Source organism: Pararge aegeria, chromosome 13 (genome assembly GCF_905163445.1).
Source record: "Pararge aegeria chromosome 13, ilParAegt1.1, whole genome shotgun sequence".
NCBI lineage: Eukaryota > Metazoa > Arthropoda > Insecta > Lepidoptera > Nymphalidae > Pararge > Pararge aegeria.
In genome coordinates this window covers 5,305,128-5,325,800 of record NC_053192.1, presented here as the reverse complement: position 1 = coordinate 5,325,800, position 20,673 = coordinate 5,305,128, and the positions used below count along the sequence as shown (strand labels likewise).

General features: G+C 36.1%; 1 protein-coding gene across 1 annotated transcript in view; it reads left to right on the top strand.

The window, feature by feature from the left end:
* LOC120628781 overlaps positions 1 to 20,673 on the top strand; it is a 71,315-nt gene that overhangs the window by 23,520 nt on the left and 27,122 nt on the right. Inside the window, exons 6-11 of the mRNA XM_039897400.1 lie at positions 1,171 to 1,317; positions 1,940 to 2,006; positions 2,815 to 2,974; positions 3,919 to 4,023; positions 5,798 to 5,960; positions 6,837 to 7,108. Of these exons, the coding sequence (XP_039753334.1) occupies positions 1,171 to 1,317; positions 1,940 to 2,006; positions 2,815 to 2,974; positions 3,919 to 4,023; positions 5,798 to 5,960; positions 6,837 to 7,108 (914 nt within the window). The remainder of the gene's footprint in view (positions 1 to 1,170; positions 1,318 to 1,939; positions 2,007 to 2,814; positions 2,975 to 3,918; positions 4,024 to 5,797; positions 5,961 to 6,836; positions 7,109 to 20,673) is intronic.

Sequence of the window (20,673 nt, the reverse complement as noted above, 5' to 3'; positions counted from 1 at the left end):
ACTTCCTCACTGATTTTTCAATACTCTTTTATTAGAGTAATTGTGCTAATTACTTATATAAATTTACTCCTTAGGGCAAAGATTATTATGTCTACTCACTATGTTGTCTTATCTCTACCAATAGGACGAGGAAATGTTAACATCCCATCATTTCGTGGTGCGCATGTTAGACCCTCTTTCCTATGAGAGACGAGGCCAGAGAGATGTTAACAGATTGCGTATGATGATGTTTGACCAAGATCTGGGATCGATCCGTGGTTTTGTGGCATATGAGCGCGCTTGGCCAGAAAATGTCTTCTTACTTTGGATTCTGGAGTAAACGGAATCTGAATGGGCATTCCATATCTTTGCGATGTCTTCTAAAAGAGGAAGCGAAGCGTTTCGTGTTTGCCGAAGTGATAACAACTACGTAACATTGCAAAACCTTCCGAACCTTCCAATTCTACATCATTTCTGTGCCCGTATCCATTCACAACTTCACTCTGTGGTGAACGTAGAAGTCAAAGCTTTCTTTATTCTTTCACAAGTTAGTCCATCACTGCAATCACATAAAGTGTTAAATAATGATGCTGGCGACTAGAGAGGTAACCGTTTAGAGGTATGATAGGTGGTATAGCAACGATTTTTGACGGATTTTGACGGATTGACGCATTGGGTCCCTAGTCCTGGTCTTTCTGACTCCATGCCGTTGATTCGATACCCACAATTGGAAAATGTTTGTGTGATGAACATGAATGTTTTTCAGTGTCTGGATGTTTATTTGAATATTATATTTTTTTATGTATATTATTCATAAATAGGTGGCGATTTTTATTTATAATATTCGTACTTAGATGCACAAGTGTCCTTATATTTAATTTCTCGACAAACTGGCCAGCCAGTAGATATGTGTATTGTTGTAGTATATTTATCCCACAAGCCCCCAGCCAATCCAGTCCAGAGTAAATATAGAAAATATAAATTCCCAAATTGCCTCTGCCGGAGATCAAACCAGGAAAGTTCAACTCACGAGACAACAGTGCTGAAAACTGCGCTAGAGATTTCGACACTTCTAAATAATAAGATCACAGTTAGTCATAAATAATTAAGACTACCCACCAAATTTTCCTCACACATTTAATTCATTGCATAATCTGTATAACAATTTTGATTTTGATTGCATTGTTCTAGTCATCTCATCGGGCGACAACTTAGCTGCAGTGACTGCGGTGAATGCATCTATGATCCCTAAGCTTTGTGGTGCCAACTTTCTGCCCAGTACTGATGCTGGGGAAGCCTTGAAGCCGCAACCACCTGAGAAGATTCAAATGATTGCTGGTAGGCTATGATTTCTATCAATCATTAGAAGCGTTCAAAGGGTAAGAAAAGAAGGTCCTGAAGCACCATCGTGCATTCGCAGAGCTCTTTCTCCATCGATCGCTGAGTGCCTCTGAGCCTTGTTATGAAGATCATAGCACCTTTAGACTAGCGAGGTTCATTGGTCTACCAAGTGTTATCTTGTAGCAAATGCAAACAATAAGTCATCCTCAATAAACAAAAGGTTCAAGCCTACAGTTCGCACACTTATTAAATAAGATGACATATTTCACACGAGTAGTTAGAGTAACATTATTTAAGGTGTTGAGCAATCTCTGTTTTTATATATCTACTAACTGTTTTATACAATGCTTTTAAGTATGACCATGAATTATTTTCTTAACAGCTGTTGCCCGCTGGCTTCGTCCCCGTTTATTACGGTTTGTTAAGAATCCCGTGGGAACCGTTTGTTTTCCTAAGATACAATAAGACATTTGTTACTCTCCGTCCTTTCAACTAACTCTATTCCAAAAATCAAGTTGATCTGTTGCTTACCTAGGTCGTACAGTAAGAACAAACAAACAAACACACTTTCGTATTTATAATGTTAGTATGGAGTCATAATATTGTACGTTAATTACAGGTATTTACTTGGCTTGCATGGCCGGTGCAGCTATCATAGTAGCTGTGGGCGTGGATTCAATGACAAGGTAGTTGGCATTGGCATTTTTGTTTTTATCATCTTTTCACTCTTATTTAGGATATGACTGTTGCTCAGTCTATCTGTTGACTGTGTCCGTGACTGCGGAGCGGTGGAGATTATTCCTTTCTCTTTCATTCCTGTGAGCATAGTGCTTTTACTGAACTAGTTTCAGTGAAATACATTCATTAACATAATTGGATAGGTTTATAAACGTTTTACTTTAGCTATATAGCACGATTACTATATGATACGATGTATATACGATGTGATATATTTATATATATATATATATATATATACAAGTAAAAAACATAGAAAAGAGGTAGGTGGTGCAATAAATAAGATATAATATATACTAGCTGACCAACAAACCCGTGCAACTTCGTTGCACCAAATCGGTTATTACAGGAAAAAACAAATAAAATGACATTTTCAAAAAATTAATCCTAGCTAGATCGATTTATCGCCCCAGAAACCCCCTGTATACTAAATTTTATGAAAATCGTTGGTGCCGATTCCGTGATTCCAATTATTATATACAAGAATTGCTCGTTTAAATATATAAGATATGTAATGTTTATTTGTTATTTATTGCACCACCAACCGCATTTCTATGTTTTTTTTTATTTTTGCGCCTTTTGCCTGGAAGAAATCGCTTATAGCGATGAGGCCTCCAAATTGTACTCTCTTGCTCTATAAGTCTCTGTAACTACTTTTTTCTTTGGTGTACAATAAAAGTGTATTCATTGATAGATATAGTCTGGTCTAAACTATATTTTAGTCTTTGTTATATGTTATCGTTATTTTATTTTCAGATACAAGACTGGCCGCAGTGCCACTGGTTCGGGATTATCAGGGATGGCTCTATTGGTGGTGACACTGAAGCTGTTAATCGAACCTAACCAACTCATGTTGGTCATCATCAACATCTTCGTGGGAATGCAGCAGGCCTTCTTTGGTGCGGATTTCACTGCGGTAATCATATTTTTACTCTCAAGTGCATTAATAATAGTTATATATATATATTTATATACTAGCTGGTGCCCGCGACTTCGTCTGCGTTTGCTATTGTTTTTCGAAAGAAATGTGGCATTCGATTTAGGTGTAATTCTACACACTCCTAAATACGAATACATAAGAATTCGTATTTAGGATAGCGAGGCCTTAAATGACTGCCGTCCGCTGAGGAGTTGTGTCCTCTATCTCCAATCACATTCATCAGATCTACACGACATTTATTACACAGGCATTATAACCTCTAAAGTAGGTACATAAGTAATTATTTAAATCGGTTATCATTTGACGGCGTTATGGTGTAAAATCGTCAAACACCTTCTACCCCTCTCCCGTAAGAACTGAGCTTAATTTCGGGATAAAAAGCATCTTATATTAATTCTAATACCTTCAGAAATATGTGTACAAAGTTATGATGATTGGTTTAGTAGTTTTTGCGTGAAAGTAGGATTCATATTAGTAGGGTAGGGATATACTACGACAACGCACACATCGCCATCTAGCCCCAAAGTAAGCATAGCTTTTGGTATGGGTACTGAGATGACAGATGAATATTTTTATGAATAATTAATATAAATAAATAATTATAAACTGCATATAAACATTCAGACACTGAAAAGAATTCATGCTCATCACACAAACATTTTCAAATTGTGAGAATTAAACCCACGGCCTTGGACTCAGAAAGCAGGGTCGCTGCCCACTGTGCTTATCGGTCGTCATTCAAATGTCCGATAAAAAATCTTAGGACTACACCTAAACATAACTTTGTCTTTAGAGCTACACTTAATAGAAACAGTTCCTTACAAGGAACCTTTACTAGTTAAAATATGTTAAAAAACAAAAGTAAACGCGGACGAAGACGTGGGCTGAAGTTAGTTAAATATATTTTAATTTAATTGCAGGCGTTTGTTTCGTGCGCAATCGGTACAGGAACAGTGGGATTCGTGATGATGACCTACGGAATGTCAGATGCTATCGGCTGTATTGTCACCGGATACTTGGCTAAGGTTAGTTTAAAACTTATGTCTTCGTAGCTTGAAAAAATATTTTTGCAGTAACAACCTTTTTTTTGCCTTGTGGGCTGGTTTGACAATCATTGATAATGATGATTCCAATCGTGAACATTGTTAATAACTATTATTTATGAATACTAAATCGTGGTTACTATAGCATTGAATAATTTCTTAACGACAAGGCTGCTTGGAAGAAGGCCGCTCAACATTTCATCTTCTATCTCAAGATAGAAAATCTCAAATATTTTATTCTGTAAAATGATGCTGCAAAACATAATATTATGTGATCACTCTAAGATATATATATTTAAAAAAAAACAGAATAAACTACTTGAGTTGTTTCATAACATTTTCTTCTTGCAACCACGTTGCGATGCGTTAAATATCAGGCGTATCATCATCATCATCATCATCATCAGCACATCAACCGATAGACGTCCACTGCTGGACATAGGTCTTTTGTAGGGAGTTCTAAGTTCCACGGTTCTGAGCCGCTTGAATCCAGCGGCTACCTGCGACGCGCTTAATGTCGTCTGTCCACCTCGTTGGGGGCCGACCAACACTGCGCTTACCAGTTCGGGGCTGCCATTCCAGCACCTTGGGACCCCAACGTCCATCCTTTCTCCGAACTATGTGCCCGGCCCATTGCCACTTCAGCTTCGCGACTCGTTGAGCTATGTCGGTAACTCTGGTTCTTCTACGAATCTCCACATTAATCGCGTAGAGATACTCCGAGAATAGCTGTCTCCATCGCCCGCTGAGTGACTCTGAGCCTTCTTATGAGGCCCATAGTTAACGACCATGTTTCAGAGCCATAGGTCATCACTGGCAACACGCATTGTTCGAAGCGTATATAAAAATAAAAATGTTTTTCGTAGCCTTATTTCTTAGCATTCGCACCTTTATCATTCTGCTTGGAAGCAGGCCGCCCAACTTTCATCTTCCATCTCAAGATAGAAAATCTTAAAAATTTTAATTTTTTCTGTAAAATGCAGCTGAAAAAGATCAATCCGTATTCTTTATTTTCTTGCCAGCTCTTCTCGGTAGAATGGAAAAAAAAACAATGATGTGTCGTTTCAAAAATGCTTATAAAATAGGCCTACTTGGAATAAATGAATTTTTAAATTTTGATCTTTTTCTAATATTACTAAGAATCTAACATTTTTATTACAAAAAAATTGTGGTTGTATAACCGCGAACACGTCCTAGAAAACCCTGAATTGTATCCATGAACCTGAGGCATAAGTATATATATATAACCGGCCACCGCGGCCTTCAGACTGGAACACAGCAGAATCTGCTTGGCGGCAAAAATAAACACGGCGGGATTTCCCCGGACGAGCTCAGTCACAAAAAGCTCTGCGTAGTACTAGAACATTTTTAGTAGTAGAAGAACTTTTTGTGGCAGAGCTCGTGCACAATATCTCCTCTTCCCGCGGGTGTCGTACGAGGTGACTAAGGGCACGAGCAGCAGCATCCTCTGTGCTACCACTACCATATACTGCTAACACCAACTTGCTGAGCTTGGTGATTACGGACAAATTATCCTATCAGAATAGGCCTTTAGTCCAGCAGTCATTGGCGTGCACTGGGTTTCTTACAAATGCATGAATACAGCAGGAAATTTGCATAGAGCAAAAATTGGCTAACTATAAGAGTTATATATAAATTTTAGGGTACGCAGTGCTTTTGTGCATGTATGAAGTGCACGCCGCTGCCACAGTGGACCGTTAATGGCCATTGGTCATTGATGTTTTAACATTCCCAGATGACGGGTCGTCTGCCCCTGATGATCGTCGCCACAGTGGCCCACTTGGGCCTGTTCGTGTGCCTGCTGACGTGGAGACCAGAAGCGGACCAGAGCCACGTGATGTTCATCATTGCTATCATATGGGGGCTGTGCGATTCCATCTGGCTTGTGCAGATCAATGGTAATTAAGATGGTTTTATTGCTGAACATAACGGCATTTGTCTCCTAGTGGGATTTTAGAGGTTTCACCTCAAGAATGATAGACGAGTTTTAGTAACACTAACGATCAGCAATTCATTTATATATATATAAACTAGCGGACCCCATCGCCATCTGTCGGGCTGATTAGTGAATCTAAACCATCCAGGGTGCCACCCAAACGCATACCAAAAAATTCATTCAAATCAGTGAAGCCGTTTAGAAGTTCAGTGACATATACACGCACACAAGAAATATATATATATTTAGATTCTTTAGCACAGTGATAATGTAGGTCTATAGCCATTGAATTAAGAACACACAGAATACTGATTCAGCTATTGTTGTGTGCAGTGGATTGTGTCCAAAAATAGTGAAAACTTCCCGCGCACGTCTCACTTTACACGGAATGTTCTACCTCACAAACTTTAGCCCATTTTCACATGGTGAACGCTAAGCAGATTAGAGGTTAAGTAATTACTGTCATCTGCTAAATGTTATAAAGTGACAAACCGTTTGTTCGAGAAACCATTCCAAAGTGAAGTGGTTTTTGATGCTTCAATATTAGTCGTGTAGACGGTTTCTGTATGTTCTTAATTCCGTGTCTATAGCTCAGTGACGTGCATAGAGGGTATGCACAGGGTACGCAGATGATACAAAATGAAGAAAATCACCGGTACTAGTTATAAAAAACTTAGCTTTAACGTAGGCTTTTTAAGAGTTATAAAAAGCCTGCCCTCAAGTATTTATAACTCGAACTGGCGATTTTTTTTTATTTTATATCATCTGCATAGCCTGTGCATACCCTCTATGCACGCCATTACTTTAGCTATAATAAGTTTGATTGCATATTTTCCAGCTTACTACGGCATCCTGTTTCCGGGCAGGGAGGAAGCAGCCTTCTCCAACTTCAGACTGTGGGAGTCGGTCGGCTACATCATAGCATATATCATCTCCCCATACCTGCGAACGAGCGCCAAGACTTACGTCTTAATATCCAGCATGGTTGTTGGGGTCACGTTCTACTTCATAGTGGAATATAGAGATAGGAAATCCAAAAAAATACTGGAGATATCGCCTGTTGACAAATATGTCGGTGGACTTGAAAATACAGCGTATAATCACGCTGAGTAATATCGAACCAATAAATAATCGATTATATTTTATATGATAAGTGATATAGAATTAATTGCAACACAGACATCTAGATTCTAAGTTTAAAAAATGTTGTTATACCTTTATGTCCACAAACCAATCTCCCATAATGCCTAAACGGTTAGCCCCATATCGTCTTAATCTGTCTTATTTTCAATTTCTATTACTTCTGGGCACAAGTTTCCTCTGTAATGGGAGAGTGGGTTATAGAGCAAATTCCCACTAACCTGTTCCAATGCGGGTTGTTGGGCATACCAGATTCATGTGATATTTACCGTGACCGACGGTTTAACCGACCCGGGAATCTAATCGACTACTTCGTAACATATGGTCCTACTACTAGACTAACGGGAGCATTTTCTTTTAAGTCCTATAAAGTTTATTTATCTTTTAATATTTAGATTACTGTGAATTGTATCTAAAAATTAGGTTCAAGATTGAATGTACTTTCGTGAACACTTTCGAGCCGAAACCTTGCCTGCTGCTCCGTAGCACATGTGAATACTAAAATTTTCATGATCTATTATTTATACTTATCATTATTTACGTTAGTAATAACAGTGCTCAGCAAAACCGATCATTTTCTTCCTTTAAAGATATATTTAGGATATATATCCCTTCGTCTGGTAATAGTTTAACCAATAAAAAAAGAAAAATTACAATTAAATTGAAAATAGAATTAGATATCTAATAAAATTTACATTTCTCATGAACGTGTTTGCGTGAACAAATAAAGCAGCCAATGCTCGACGACCGCACAAAAATTCTACGGCCTTAAAATTCACAATCAAGACATGAAAAAATACCTACTTATTAATATTATTTCTAAACTATAGACTGTATTTTGATTTCAAAAATAGGAAATGACATTAAAGCAGCCTAGGTCAATGCTTCTCTTGAAATTAGCAGTAGTTTTTTTTTTGCTAAAGTGACAATGTTACACCGAAGTTATTTGCGATTTAATGACAAAGATGAAGCAACGCTCGTCGGATTTTGTGAATGTCTTGCAGTATTTTAAAGTGTTAATTAATTTTAATAAATAATTTTAAAATGTTAAGTTATATAGTATGGAAAAAAAAATCTTCCTATTTAGATAAAAAGTATGATCAGTTATAACTACACAAAAGCAATATATATGTATAATGTAATCATTGGGTACAATGTAAGGTAACATACACTTCCCGTCCCAATATCTAAGCGTAGGTGTATATGTACATATGATTTATTAAAGGATTTCATACTATTCACGATATATTTTAAAATGTTGATGCCTATATTTATTTTTTATTTTTGACGTCCATAATTATTTAATATGTATTATACAAATTAGACATTATTTTTGATGTATAATTTATTATCTAATATTAATGATCTGTTAGTTTTAAGTTTTACGAAGAATATAATTGTTTATGAAACGCAAGAAATAATACGAATACATATTTAAGTGTTTCTATTAAATGAGTTTCATTTACATACATCTATACTTCTATACCTTTATTTTACTACTAGGTTGTTTGTTTATTTATAACTAATTTTCTCCAAGACCACTGGATCGATTTCAAACATTTTTTTACCAATAGAAAATATAATTATTACGAAGTAACATAGAAAATTGCAATAATGTAACCCATAGTAGCAAAATTTTGCTTATAAACTTCATTCATTTATTTCTTGTATGCATCTTGTATTTTTTCCATGTATAGTACATACCTACATGGAAAAAATACAAGATGCATACAATAAGAAACACAATATATATATACAGTTGCGTGCAAAGGCGGTCTTAATGCAAAAGCAATCTCTTACAGACAACCCTTGGCGAAAGTATTTGACTAACATAAAAGCGGGACAATGCAAACAATAAAACTTAATCACGCAAAAAAAAAAGAAAACTACAATACAACTAGAAATATACATTTATAATAAATTAATATAAAATATACGTTATCCCGCTAAAATAATAATTCCATATTTCTCTCTTTATAAATTATTTAGTTTTTAAATATTAGTTTTTATTTACAATTATTCTATATGTGTGAAAAACGTGACAATTAACGTGGCATAGCGATCGACCGAGCAACAGATTGAACGACAGTTTTGAAGCGATGGATCGCTAAGTTCTCCGCGCAATTGATCCTTTTTTTATTTCTGGTTGTGTGTATCTGATTAACCCTAATGATTTTACCAGCTTAACGCCGGCTTGTTGGCGAGCCTCGGAATGGGGCTCTGCCAGGAAGAGTTTGAACCCTAGGGCTCGAAGAAGCGAAGGGATCGCCGTCTTGAGGGCGCCTCATGTGAGGCCGGACCTCGGCTCAGGCCACGATTGGAGTGAAAGGGTTACGGACAGTGACTAGTCCGCACGCTTCCGAGAACGTGGTGCGAGCCCACGTCCGGATGACGTCAGAATTCGGGGACCTCGTCTTCGCTGGCGAAGACGCTGTAATTGATCGCTGCAACGGATTGCCGGACGGGGCCGTTTAGCTCCTTATCACACAACTTTCTATACAAGAAACGTTACTTAGTTGAGTAAGTTTTCATCATTGGTTAGCTTAGCTAAGCTATGAAAATGAAGGTGCTTATAAGTAGGCATAGAATTATGAACATCCAGAAACCGTGTACACGACTAATATTAAAGCATCAAAACCTTTATTGAGGAATATAATTATAATAGACAACATAAGTAATACTCCTGCAGTAATCTTGTTATAATATTCTTTGGTTAACTATAGTTACTCCTGAAGCAAAGCAATAGCAAGAATGTGGTTTGAAGTGTTTGTAATTTGTCGACACAAAGGACACACGTCCGATTGGCGCAGTGGGCAGCGACCCTGCTCTCTGAGTCCGATGCAGTAGGTTCCAATCCCACAACTGGAAAATGTTTGTCTGATGAACGTGAATTTTTTGCAGTGTCTGGGTGTTTATATTTATATTATAAGTATTTATGTATATCCCTATCCCTACTAATATTATAAATGTGAATGTAAGTTTGTTTGTAACACTTTCACGCTAAAACTACTTAACCGTTCCTCATGAAACTTTGTACACATATTCTTGGAAGTGGTAGAAGTAATATAGGATCATTTTTATCTCGACATTAAGCTCGGTTCCTTTGGGATGAGTTTCGGGATGAGTGTTTGACGATTTTACACCATAACTCCGACAAATTATAACCGATTTAAATAATACTTTTTGTACTATAGAGGTTATAATATGTGTTTAATTTTGCCCAAATTGTGGTTGGAGATAAAGGACAGAACTTCTCAGCGGACAGCAGCAATCCCCTCATTTAAGGCTTAGCGATACTGACTTTTTAGATCTACAACTAAATTTAATGCCACATCAAAAAACAAAATCAAACGCAGACGAAGTCGCGGGCAACAGCTAGTTACCTATATATAAAAAAATACTCATCAGTCATCTTAGTAACCATAACACAAGCTACGCTTAGTTTGGGGCTTGATGGCGATGTGTGCATTGACGTAGTATATTTATTTATATATTGCTAATGACATCAAAATATGTATCTTTTGATGTCATTAGCTAAAGATCCTAGCTTTAGCTATACATATAATTAAAAACGGGGCATTTAATATTACTGACAGTCTTATAGTATCGACTTCACTTTCGGGGGCCGAGTTCGGCCCATCACGCACATCTAACTTTTCCAAGTTATGTGCATTTTACGTAATTAAACATCACTCGCTTCAACGGTAAAAGAAAACATCGTGAGGGAACCTGCATGCCTGAGAGTTCTCGATAAATAGGTGTGTGAAATCCACCAATACGCACTGTGCCAGCGTGGTGGACAACGGCCTTAAGCTTTTTGTTTTTGTCCTTTTCGCCTTAACCCTTCTAACCCTTCGTTTTGGGAGGAGACCCGTGCCCTGTAGTGGGCCGGTAATGGGTTGATATGACGACTGATAGTCCTGTTTCAAAATTATAAGCCTTATTTTAGGGACGTCAAGATTTTTAAAGTGCCTACTTTACCTAATAATGGTTTAAGCGATGAGTACCTTAGCCCCCTGAATCTTATTCATCATACGATAGTATAATAAATAATAAATTAAAACAATGCATCGGGTAGGTATTCTGTTACCGAATATGCGGGAGGTTTTTGGTTTTGTCTGGTGGGAGGCTTTGGCCGTGGCTAGTTAGCATCCTACAGACAAAGACGTGCCGCTCAGCGATTTAGTGTTCCGGTGCGATGTCGCGTGGAAACCGATTAGGGTTATGACTACCATACTCCCTAACAGGTAAGCTAGCTACCATCTTAGACTGCATCATCACTTACCACCAGGTGAGATTGCAGTCAAGGGCTTATTTGTAGTGGAATACAAAAAACATCACCTTCAACATATTATGAAAATTAAGCTTAATTTGCTATGTGTATGGTGTAATTTATAATTTCTTCAATCCGTATACTCCACACCAAACATCTCCTGAGGATGCTCCGGTTTCGGTGTGAAACGTGCGTAGAGGGTACATTGTTTGGTGTGGAGTATACGGATCGAAGAAATTATAAATTACACCATACAGATAATATATACATATATATACAGATATATATATATATATATTATTTATATATTTGTAATTTTAATTCTTATTTATTGCACCATGTTTCTATGTTTTTTTCCTTTTACGCCATTGGTTGCCTGGAAGAAATCGCTATGTAGCGATAAGGCCACCAAATTGTACTCTCTTGATATGTATTTATATCTCTGTAACTACTTTTTTTTCTTTGGTGTACAATAAAAGTGTATTCATTCATTCATTCATTCATTCATACAGATTCTCCTGCTGTTCGCGGAGTATAGTAAATTAAGCTTAATTTTCATAATATATTACGGATTTCTGCAAAGCAACGCCTGCTTTTGTCCTATGATTCCTAAGGTAATTTTGGACCTACCAATGCATAAGTTTAAAGAATGTGTTAAAACACATTTATTACAGCGAGGTTATTATACATTTGATGAGTTTCTTAATGACAAGGTTGCTTGGAAGCATCCGGCTCCGCTTTCATCTCTCACAAGATAGAAAACTGAATTTTAAAATGTAAATTGTTGATGTTGGAAAAGAGCAACTGCTGAGTTTCTTGCTGGCTTCTTCTCGGTAGAATCTGCCTTCCGAACCGGTGATAGAGTCACTACACACGGACAGACTTGACGTTTCAAAAGTGCTTGTATTAGGCCTACTTGAAATAAATGAATTTTGAATTTTTTTGTCCAATATCACCTTTCACAGTCTAAAGCAGTCCACTGCTCGGCTAAAGGGCCATAATCACCACGCCGGGTACACTGGTTGGTGACCGCAGTATATGGTAGTAGTAACACTGAGCACGCTGCTGCCCGTTACCTTAGTCGACGAAACTCGGTTACTACTGTATTCTCATTTGCCGTCACCACACGGCATATGTGTATTTAATTTGAAATGATTTCCAACAGATCCTTGCTCAATCTGTTACTGAAAACAGCATTAAAATCTGTAACGTAATTTTAACACAACGTACAAACAGCGAGGGCGAATTTGTTTTATATTCTTCTTCTTCTCCTCCTCTCTGGGCAGTTTCCGCACATAAGCGCTTCACTCGTTGTACTTAGAAATTTCCCGCTGTTGCTCGCTAATCCAACCATCCAAGCTCATTCCAGAATCCCAGCATACCGCCCAGGTTGCTGAGGGCTTCTGGGATAGTGGCTGGTGATCCCAGGTAGATCTCGCGTTGCTCTGTCACGCCCGTGCACTCCAGCATCTCATAATGTTTTATATTATGTAGAGATTATATTTACTTATATAGCTCGATAATTAGTTTTAATTACGGTCTACGATGCTATGCCATTCCATGTAAAGGATACTGAACTTAATTTAATCCTCAAAATGATAGGTGTTAAGTTGTGGCATAGCTTAATCGCGTACTAACAATTGCTCTTGAGCACAAACGAGTGGCATTCTCGGTTAATACTACAATAATAACCGTGCGTGTTCGTTATCTTATACGGTACGGCAAATTATCGTATTTAAATGAAATATTGTACCTACGTTTTGTAGAATGTGAGAGTAGAACGTAACTTGCTTTCACTCAGACATCAAGACTTGGAGCCTCGGTTTATTTGGCTGAATCGGGTAAGTAGATATTTATTTCTCACAGAGATTTGCCGACGGCCGACTGGCCGTGGGCTCGATTCCCACGACTGGAAAATATATGTGATAAACATAAATGCTTTTCAGTGACTGGGTGTCACTGAAAAGCATTTTGTTGAAGCTACATGTACTCGTACCTACATTTAACCGAATGGTTAAGCAAAATGCATAATCCTCTAGGGAATCGTATTGTAATAAATACAAATTATGAATTAGTTAATATGTTTAAGTTGTATTTTAGGTGAGTTACATATAATAATAGCCATCATTTAGAAACTTAGTCTAACTTTAAATGCAAGAATACACTCAAATTAAATAATAAATAAATAAATAAATATACTGCGACAATACACACATCGCCATCTAGCCCCAAAGTAAGCGTAGCTTGTGTTATGGGTACTAAGATGACTGATTAATATTTTTATGAATAATATACATAAATAATAGCAATATACATACAAACACCCAGACACTGAAAAACATTCATGCTCATCACACAAACATTTTCCAGTAGTGGGAATCGAACCCACGGCCTTGGACTCAGAAAGCAGGGTCGCTGCAAACTGCGCCAATCGGCCGTCTAAATTAGTAGTGACTTAAAAGAACTATATTAGTAAATAGTGTTATAAAATAAAAATGAATTACTTTTGTCATTATACACGGACTTGGATCTTAGAGAAGTGCCTCTAGCGAGCTCGTCTGCGCTCTTGAAGAGCGCTATCTCAAATTTTTTACTACACCGGGCAAACCTGCGGGCCAACATGTCCGGTTATATGCTCTTCGCTCCTGCGCTGATCTATATCCACCGAATCTTTGAGGTCCTCTGTAAAAAAGTGCAACAGATATTTTTTACACTAAAAATATTTTTAAATGTGTTAAGTTCAATATCACCAGCATGGCAAATTTGGTAAAAAGAAATTAGAAAAATGTAAAGTGTAATTGTGTTAATATAAAATTGATACGTTAAAAATTAATACAATTAAATTAAAAAATCTTTTAACAAAAAAATAAGACCCTTGAATACAGTTTTAGTTGTACTGAATTTTAGCAGTCGGATTTTACCATACGTCTAAAACATCAGATTGAATGCCATAAATAGTGCATAATAGGATATTTTTTTAAGCAAGCTAGCAAGCAAATAGAAACCATCGCTAGTAAACATAACAATCTTCGCAGGGCATGCAAGAAACACGTCCTACAAATTGCCGCACTATATCTTAGCCAGGGTTAGGTTGTTAAGCGTCATGTGCCTGTAATTCTTCTTCTTCTTCTGCTTGCGGCTCAGGTTCGCCTGGTCCCTGGTGTCACGTCGATCGGCTACGATCTATTGTGACGCCGCTATATAGATCTCCCAGCGAGCATTGGTCGCCAAATTACACCGGCCCAAGCCCTTCAGACCGTAAAACAGCAAAAATAAGCATAGCGAATGGATGGATGAATGCTAAAATGTAAAATGTAAATTGTTGACGTTGGAAAAGAGCAACTGCTGAGTTTCTTGCCGGCTTCTTCTCGGTAGAATCTGCCTTCCGAACCGGTGGTAGAGTCACTACAACTTCAAAAGTGCTTATATTATTAGACCTACTTGAAATAAATGAATTTTGAAGAGTTCTGCCTCAAAGAGCTCTAATAGTACTAAATATTACTAATGGTTGACAGAAATTGAATATTTTTTTTAATATAAGGTTTTCGAAAGGTGTACAATGGAAATGTACGGAGCCTTACGGGTCTCGGGCACGGGTTTGCAGTGATTTAGTTAGGGTCCTATTAGCTCATAGTTCGGTACTTGTTCAGTTAAAAATTAAAAAAAAAATATTTTGGTTAAATATTATAAAATACAAAGTTATAAATAAAAATCGGTGGCAATAGTGTATATTTTTTGATTAAAAATAGTTTAGTTCTGTTTGTGAAGGGTTCTTTTAGCATTTAAATATTAAGGTAGGTGTTCTTTTGTTTAAAAAAAGTACCGGTTTGTCATGCGGTTTTTAAATAAGTATTTGTTTATCTTATCTGTGATGATCGCACAATCCTTATTACCTATAGTATATAAGTTCCGGCTGTAAGTATGCCCTCTATTTACTTGAAATCGAACATGCATTTTGAATAGTGGATTATTTCTAAATGATTATAAACTACTTATCTTTTTAGATTAATTATTTTTTTGCATATCAGAAAAGAAGTTAAAACTTCGATTTGTAAGGTTTTCCGGGTCAAAGTTTTTTTATTCATTTAGTTGTTTCAAATTATTTATAGTTATTTTTTATAGTTGTTGTTTTTTATTTATTTTTGATGATGATTGGCCGAGCGAGAGATTAATTACAAAAATCCCTTCAAAATCGTGTTAGCGGTTCTCAGATTAGCCTGGACAAACAGACAGGTTAAACACTTTGTAACCTAGTATTGGTTTGGGTTCATTGAATTGAAATAATCATATGAGCTTAATTAGAGGCAGTTATTAAGCATTCAACTATGTAAACACTTCAATTGTAGATTGTGAAGATGTGATCTGTGATACGATTGATATTTTTTTTTTTTTTTTTGTTCTTTATTTGGTTTACCAACAGCTTTACATTTCAAAAAAACAATTAAAACTAGCTTATACTGTATGAAGACAAAATGTAAATCTACTTACAGGTAATATAATAAATCAAGTAGGAATTTAACTACTAGATGGACGTATTTGAATAAACATTTTCGGTCTGATAGGTCATAATATTATCATTATAATTTTAATTTCAGGATGACAGAGTATATATACTATGCATTATTATACCAAGTTATTAAAAATCGTGTAAGGAAGTTAAATACCTTCCATGGTTATAGGCTATTTAATTTTGGACTTTTAAGAACTGAAAAAATAAATGAATGGAGTTGGGGGCGATGTGACACTGTAGGTATAGTGTGTAGAATTGCTTATCATATTAGCAGAAGATCGGCTCAACCGTTCAGCCGAACAAACAATCAAAGAAATAGGAAGATTCTCGCATTTATGACTTTAGTATGGATGATAGATTTTAATTCTGACTGGCTCGTTGTTCAGCATGGTTTTTCATCACGAGGAGCTAGGGTGTGATTGGAAGGATGACCAAAAAAAGTTGGGATCGGTTATACTTATCAATAAATTCTCAGTACTTGACTCGAGTTGAATTTGCATTATTTACCTCTGTGCTTTAGAGAGCACGTTAATTAAGGGCTATAATCGAATGTGACAGTAATACTTAAAAATTACACCACACAGATTCTCCTGCTTTTTGCGGCGTATAGTATATAATATCCAACGGTTCAAAAATTCAAAATTCATTTATTTCAAGAAGGCCTAATATAAGCACTTTTGAAACGTCAAGTCTGTCTGTGTGTAGTGGCTCTACCACCGGTTCGGAAAACAGATACCGAGAAGAAGCCGGCAAGAAACTCAGCAGTTGCTCTTTTCCAACATCAACAATTTACATTTTAAAATTCAGTTTTCTGTCTTGTGAGAGATGAAAGCGGAGACGGATGCTTCCAAGCAACCTTGTCATTAAGAAATTCATCAATTGTATAATAACCTTGCTGTAATAAATGTGTTTTAACACATTCTCTAAACTTATGCATTGGTAGGTCCAAAATTACTTTAGGAATCATGTTATAAAAGCGTATACTCAATCCCACAAATGATTTCTGGACTGTCGGATTTTAATAGAATGTTCCTGAACTTTTAAGCTCGATGTGACTATAAATATAGCTATGTCTAATCAAAGTACCTATGCAAAATTAAAAACGTTTCCGCGTAACATAATGTATAATAACCAACCGTTGACAATCGATAAATATATTAAGGAAAATATGAATTGTAGGTAGGTACATGCACCCACGTTCGAGCAATTAAATCTGACCTTGATCTTAACGTGTTTTTTGCTTGCGTTTATTTTTTCGAAAAGCGCGGACGTTTAGCCTTTCTTTATACGCCATTTCTACTTATCTCGATTTAATTTGGCGCGTGCACTTCCGATTTCGGGTGACATAATTTTAATGAGCTTCTTTTCGTGAGTCAAGTTCGCGAACAGAATAAAATTATTCATTTGCTTTTGCTGAGGGTCTTAATGTATACTAGACTGGCTGCGCCCTGCGGTTTCACCCTCGTAAGTTTCGGTTCCGGAATATCGGTAAGCCGTAACAGCTCAAGATTCACGGCAATCGGCTCATTAATAAAATTACTTAAGTATATGAAGAATTAATACCACGATACATCCAAGTTTTGTTTCTTATTAATTATTAACTATTATTATTTCTTAATAATTATTATTATTTGGACGGCCAATTGGCGCAGTCGGCAGCGACCCTGCTTTCTGAGCTAAGGCCGTAGGTTCAATGGCCGTAAGGACAATGTTTGTGTGATGAACATGAATGTTTTCCAGTGTCTGGGTGTTTATCTATATATTATAAGTATTTACGTATATTATTCATAAAATATTCACCAGTCATCTTTGTACCCATAACACAAGCTACGCTTACCTTGGGGCTAGATGGCGATCTGTATATTATCGTAGTATACTTATTATCAGTGGCGTGCATAGAGGGTATGCACTGGGTATGCAGATGATATAAAATGAAGAAAATCTCCAATACGAGTTATAAATATTCAAATGTAGGCTTTTTATAACTCTTACAAAGCCTATCCTTAAGTTTTTCATTACTCGTACTGGAGATTTTCTTCATTTTAAATCATCTGCATACCCTGTGCATACCCTCTATGCACGCCACTGCTTATTATCCAATACCCTAAAACTTTAAAAGTTAATTTGTACTTTAGAATGTAAAACATAGCAAACATTTTAATTCTGCAATGAAGTGCGATTGGAGTTACTTTGACTTAAAAATAAACATAACAGAAGTCACGCAAAATTAATTTTGAATACTTAGTTATTTTTTTAAGTGCAGGTACCTTAGTTGTTATTCAATTTCAGTAAATTATTTTGCTCATTTTCATATTAGGTGAGTGTGCTCATGTAATTTATTTAATGTACCTTCTTTCTTCCGAGCTGAACGGCCGATCATTTCTATCACCAATGAGGCAATTTTTATGCGATGTAATATCTTGAATGTTTTTTTTGCACGTAGACTCTATGGCCCCAAGGTCTCCTTTTAGTATCTATTATATTAAGTTGTTATAGTTTGATATTTACATCATTATCATCATCACGTCAACCCATTACCGGTCCACTACAGGGGACGGGTCTCCACCAACAATGAGAAGGGATTAAGGCCGTAGTCCACCACGCTGCCTCAGTGCGGATTGGTGGACCCCAGTGCGAAATGATGGATATTTATATAACTGAAATTAATTCTTGTCTACTTTTATATATTACTAGCGGACCCCAGCGCCATTTGTTCAGTTCGGAGGAGTTCAGTGACATACACGCACACAAGAAATATATATTATGTATGTTGTATATTTATATACATATTATGCATATTTTATATTTATATATTACGTATATTTATTTAAATTATCTATGTATTTGTATCTATACATTTTGGTATTTATGTATATATCCCGTTCTCTTGCTCTAAGTCCTTTCTACAAAGGTTGCCTGTAAGAGATTGCTTACAGCAATAAGGCCGCTTTTCCTTAATGTTTCTTTTCCTGTATGTTATACGTGCAATAAAGTGTTTCTTCTTCTTGTTCTTGTGTCGCGAACGTTCACGAATTTTTAACATTGAATAGGTTTTTAATATGTTATTGTTAACATTTTGCAACCGTAAAATTGTTATCGGGTCAGGGTTAAACGGTTGTTGGTGCCTAATTAGTGTTAATTGTTACAATACAACGACTCTTTTGAACAGGCGTGTCTAAAGAAACGATCTTAAATGTTTGCTTTATCTATCCTCTATACTATTACGTTTCGGTTCGTTTTCGTGCGTGAATTCTACCAACAATAAATATAGTAATTTTATAATAAATATAGTAACGTATATACATGGCCAATGATATAGAATAATATTTACTTTTATCGAAGACGTTTTATTTATATTAAATTTAGTTTTACATAGTTTATTTTAGGTTTTATTTATAAAACAAGATAAAAGACTGTATTGAATTTAGATTTAAATAAAAATGTTAATTTATTTTCATGTCAATGGGAAAAAAAGACACATATTATATAATGTGCTGAAAAATTGGCTTTGCATTATAAACTAAATGGAGATTTTTTATGTGTGCCTTTTTAAAGTTATTTTGTACTATTACGATGAGCGTAACTTGGAGAAAAAATACCTATGTTGATTAGAATAAAAATAATGTTGACAGTAAATTAGTGATTTTTAATGGTAATATTGAGGTATAAATTATTGATCCTTACAAAAAGGAGTTTATTATCAAGACGATCTTATGTAGATGAAAACTCGAGATAGGATCCCTATGTAGTGCTTACTCTTCATTGACTCCGTCGCATTTATAATTTTACCTACTAAATAATCGTCGTTTAGGGAAATAAAATAAAAGATTTTTAAAAACAGCTTTTTTCGACAAATAATGATTGTTATTTTTATTCCAGAATTCACCTAATAGCTCATTGTTCGGTGCCACTATGTTCGACTACAGATCTTGAGTTTCCCAGTTCAATAAAATATAATAAAGTAGAGTGCGTAATAAAACGTGCGATTGTCTGAAAGAAGGCATTTTCTGTCTCTTACTTATCTGTTCACCGCTAAATACTTGTTTAGGCCTATGCTAATTCAGAAAACATAAATCCCAAATTGATTAACGTTAACCCAAAGACCACCCACTTGTAAGGCCACGTAACACAGTGTTCGCCAGCGGCTAGGCTAAGTTTTTTCGAAAGTGTTTTGAGGCATAATTTAAGAATTGGCGGCAAGGACTCTTATTGTGTGCCGGTAAGGTCTAAAACACATTTGCGACTTTCGTGATACAAACGAATAGTATTACTAGATTTATTATTGGATATGCATTTAAAGGCGTAACATTTTCACTGGGGCTATATAAAATTCATAACACATGTATTCAAATATCGTAACACTCCACTGTTACGCTATTATTCAATGTGAAAAGACGCCCATGTTAATTGGGATAGCGTTTGCGTTTTACACTTGCGCTTGCGACTCGTCTCAATACTAAGGTATTATTAAGCAGGCTACCATCGTTTTTTTTACTCGTCGCGACTGATCTTGTAAATTTAGTAGCTGATTTTCCGGGTTTTTGCCATATCTTGGTTAGATGGTTGCATAACTGATGATTCAGTGTGCAGTGATTATCAATTCAGTTATTGACGACACTTAAAAACAAATGTGTTCTAAACTATTAATGAAATTATAATGGCTATTAAAATTTTGCACTAATTGTGATCAGCTGTTAACCGTTGAGGAGTTCCGTTCCCTATTTAATTATTTAATAGGATAAACTTTTGTTT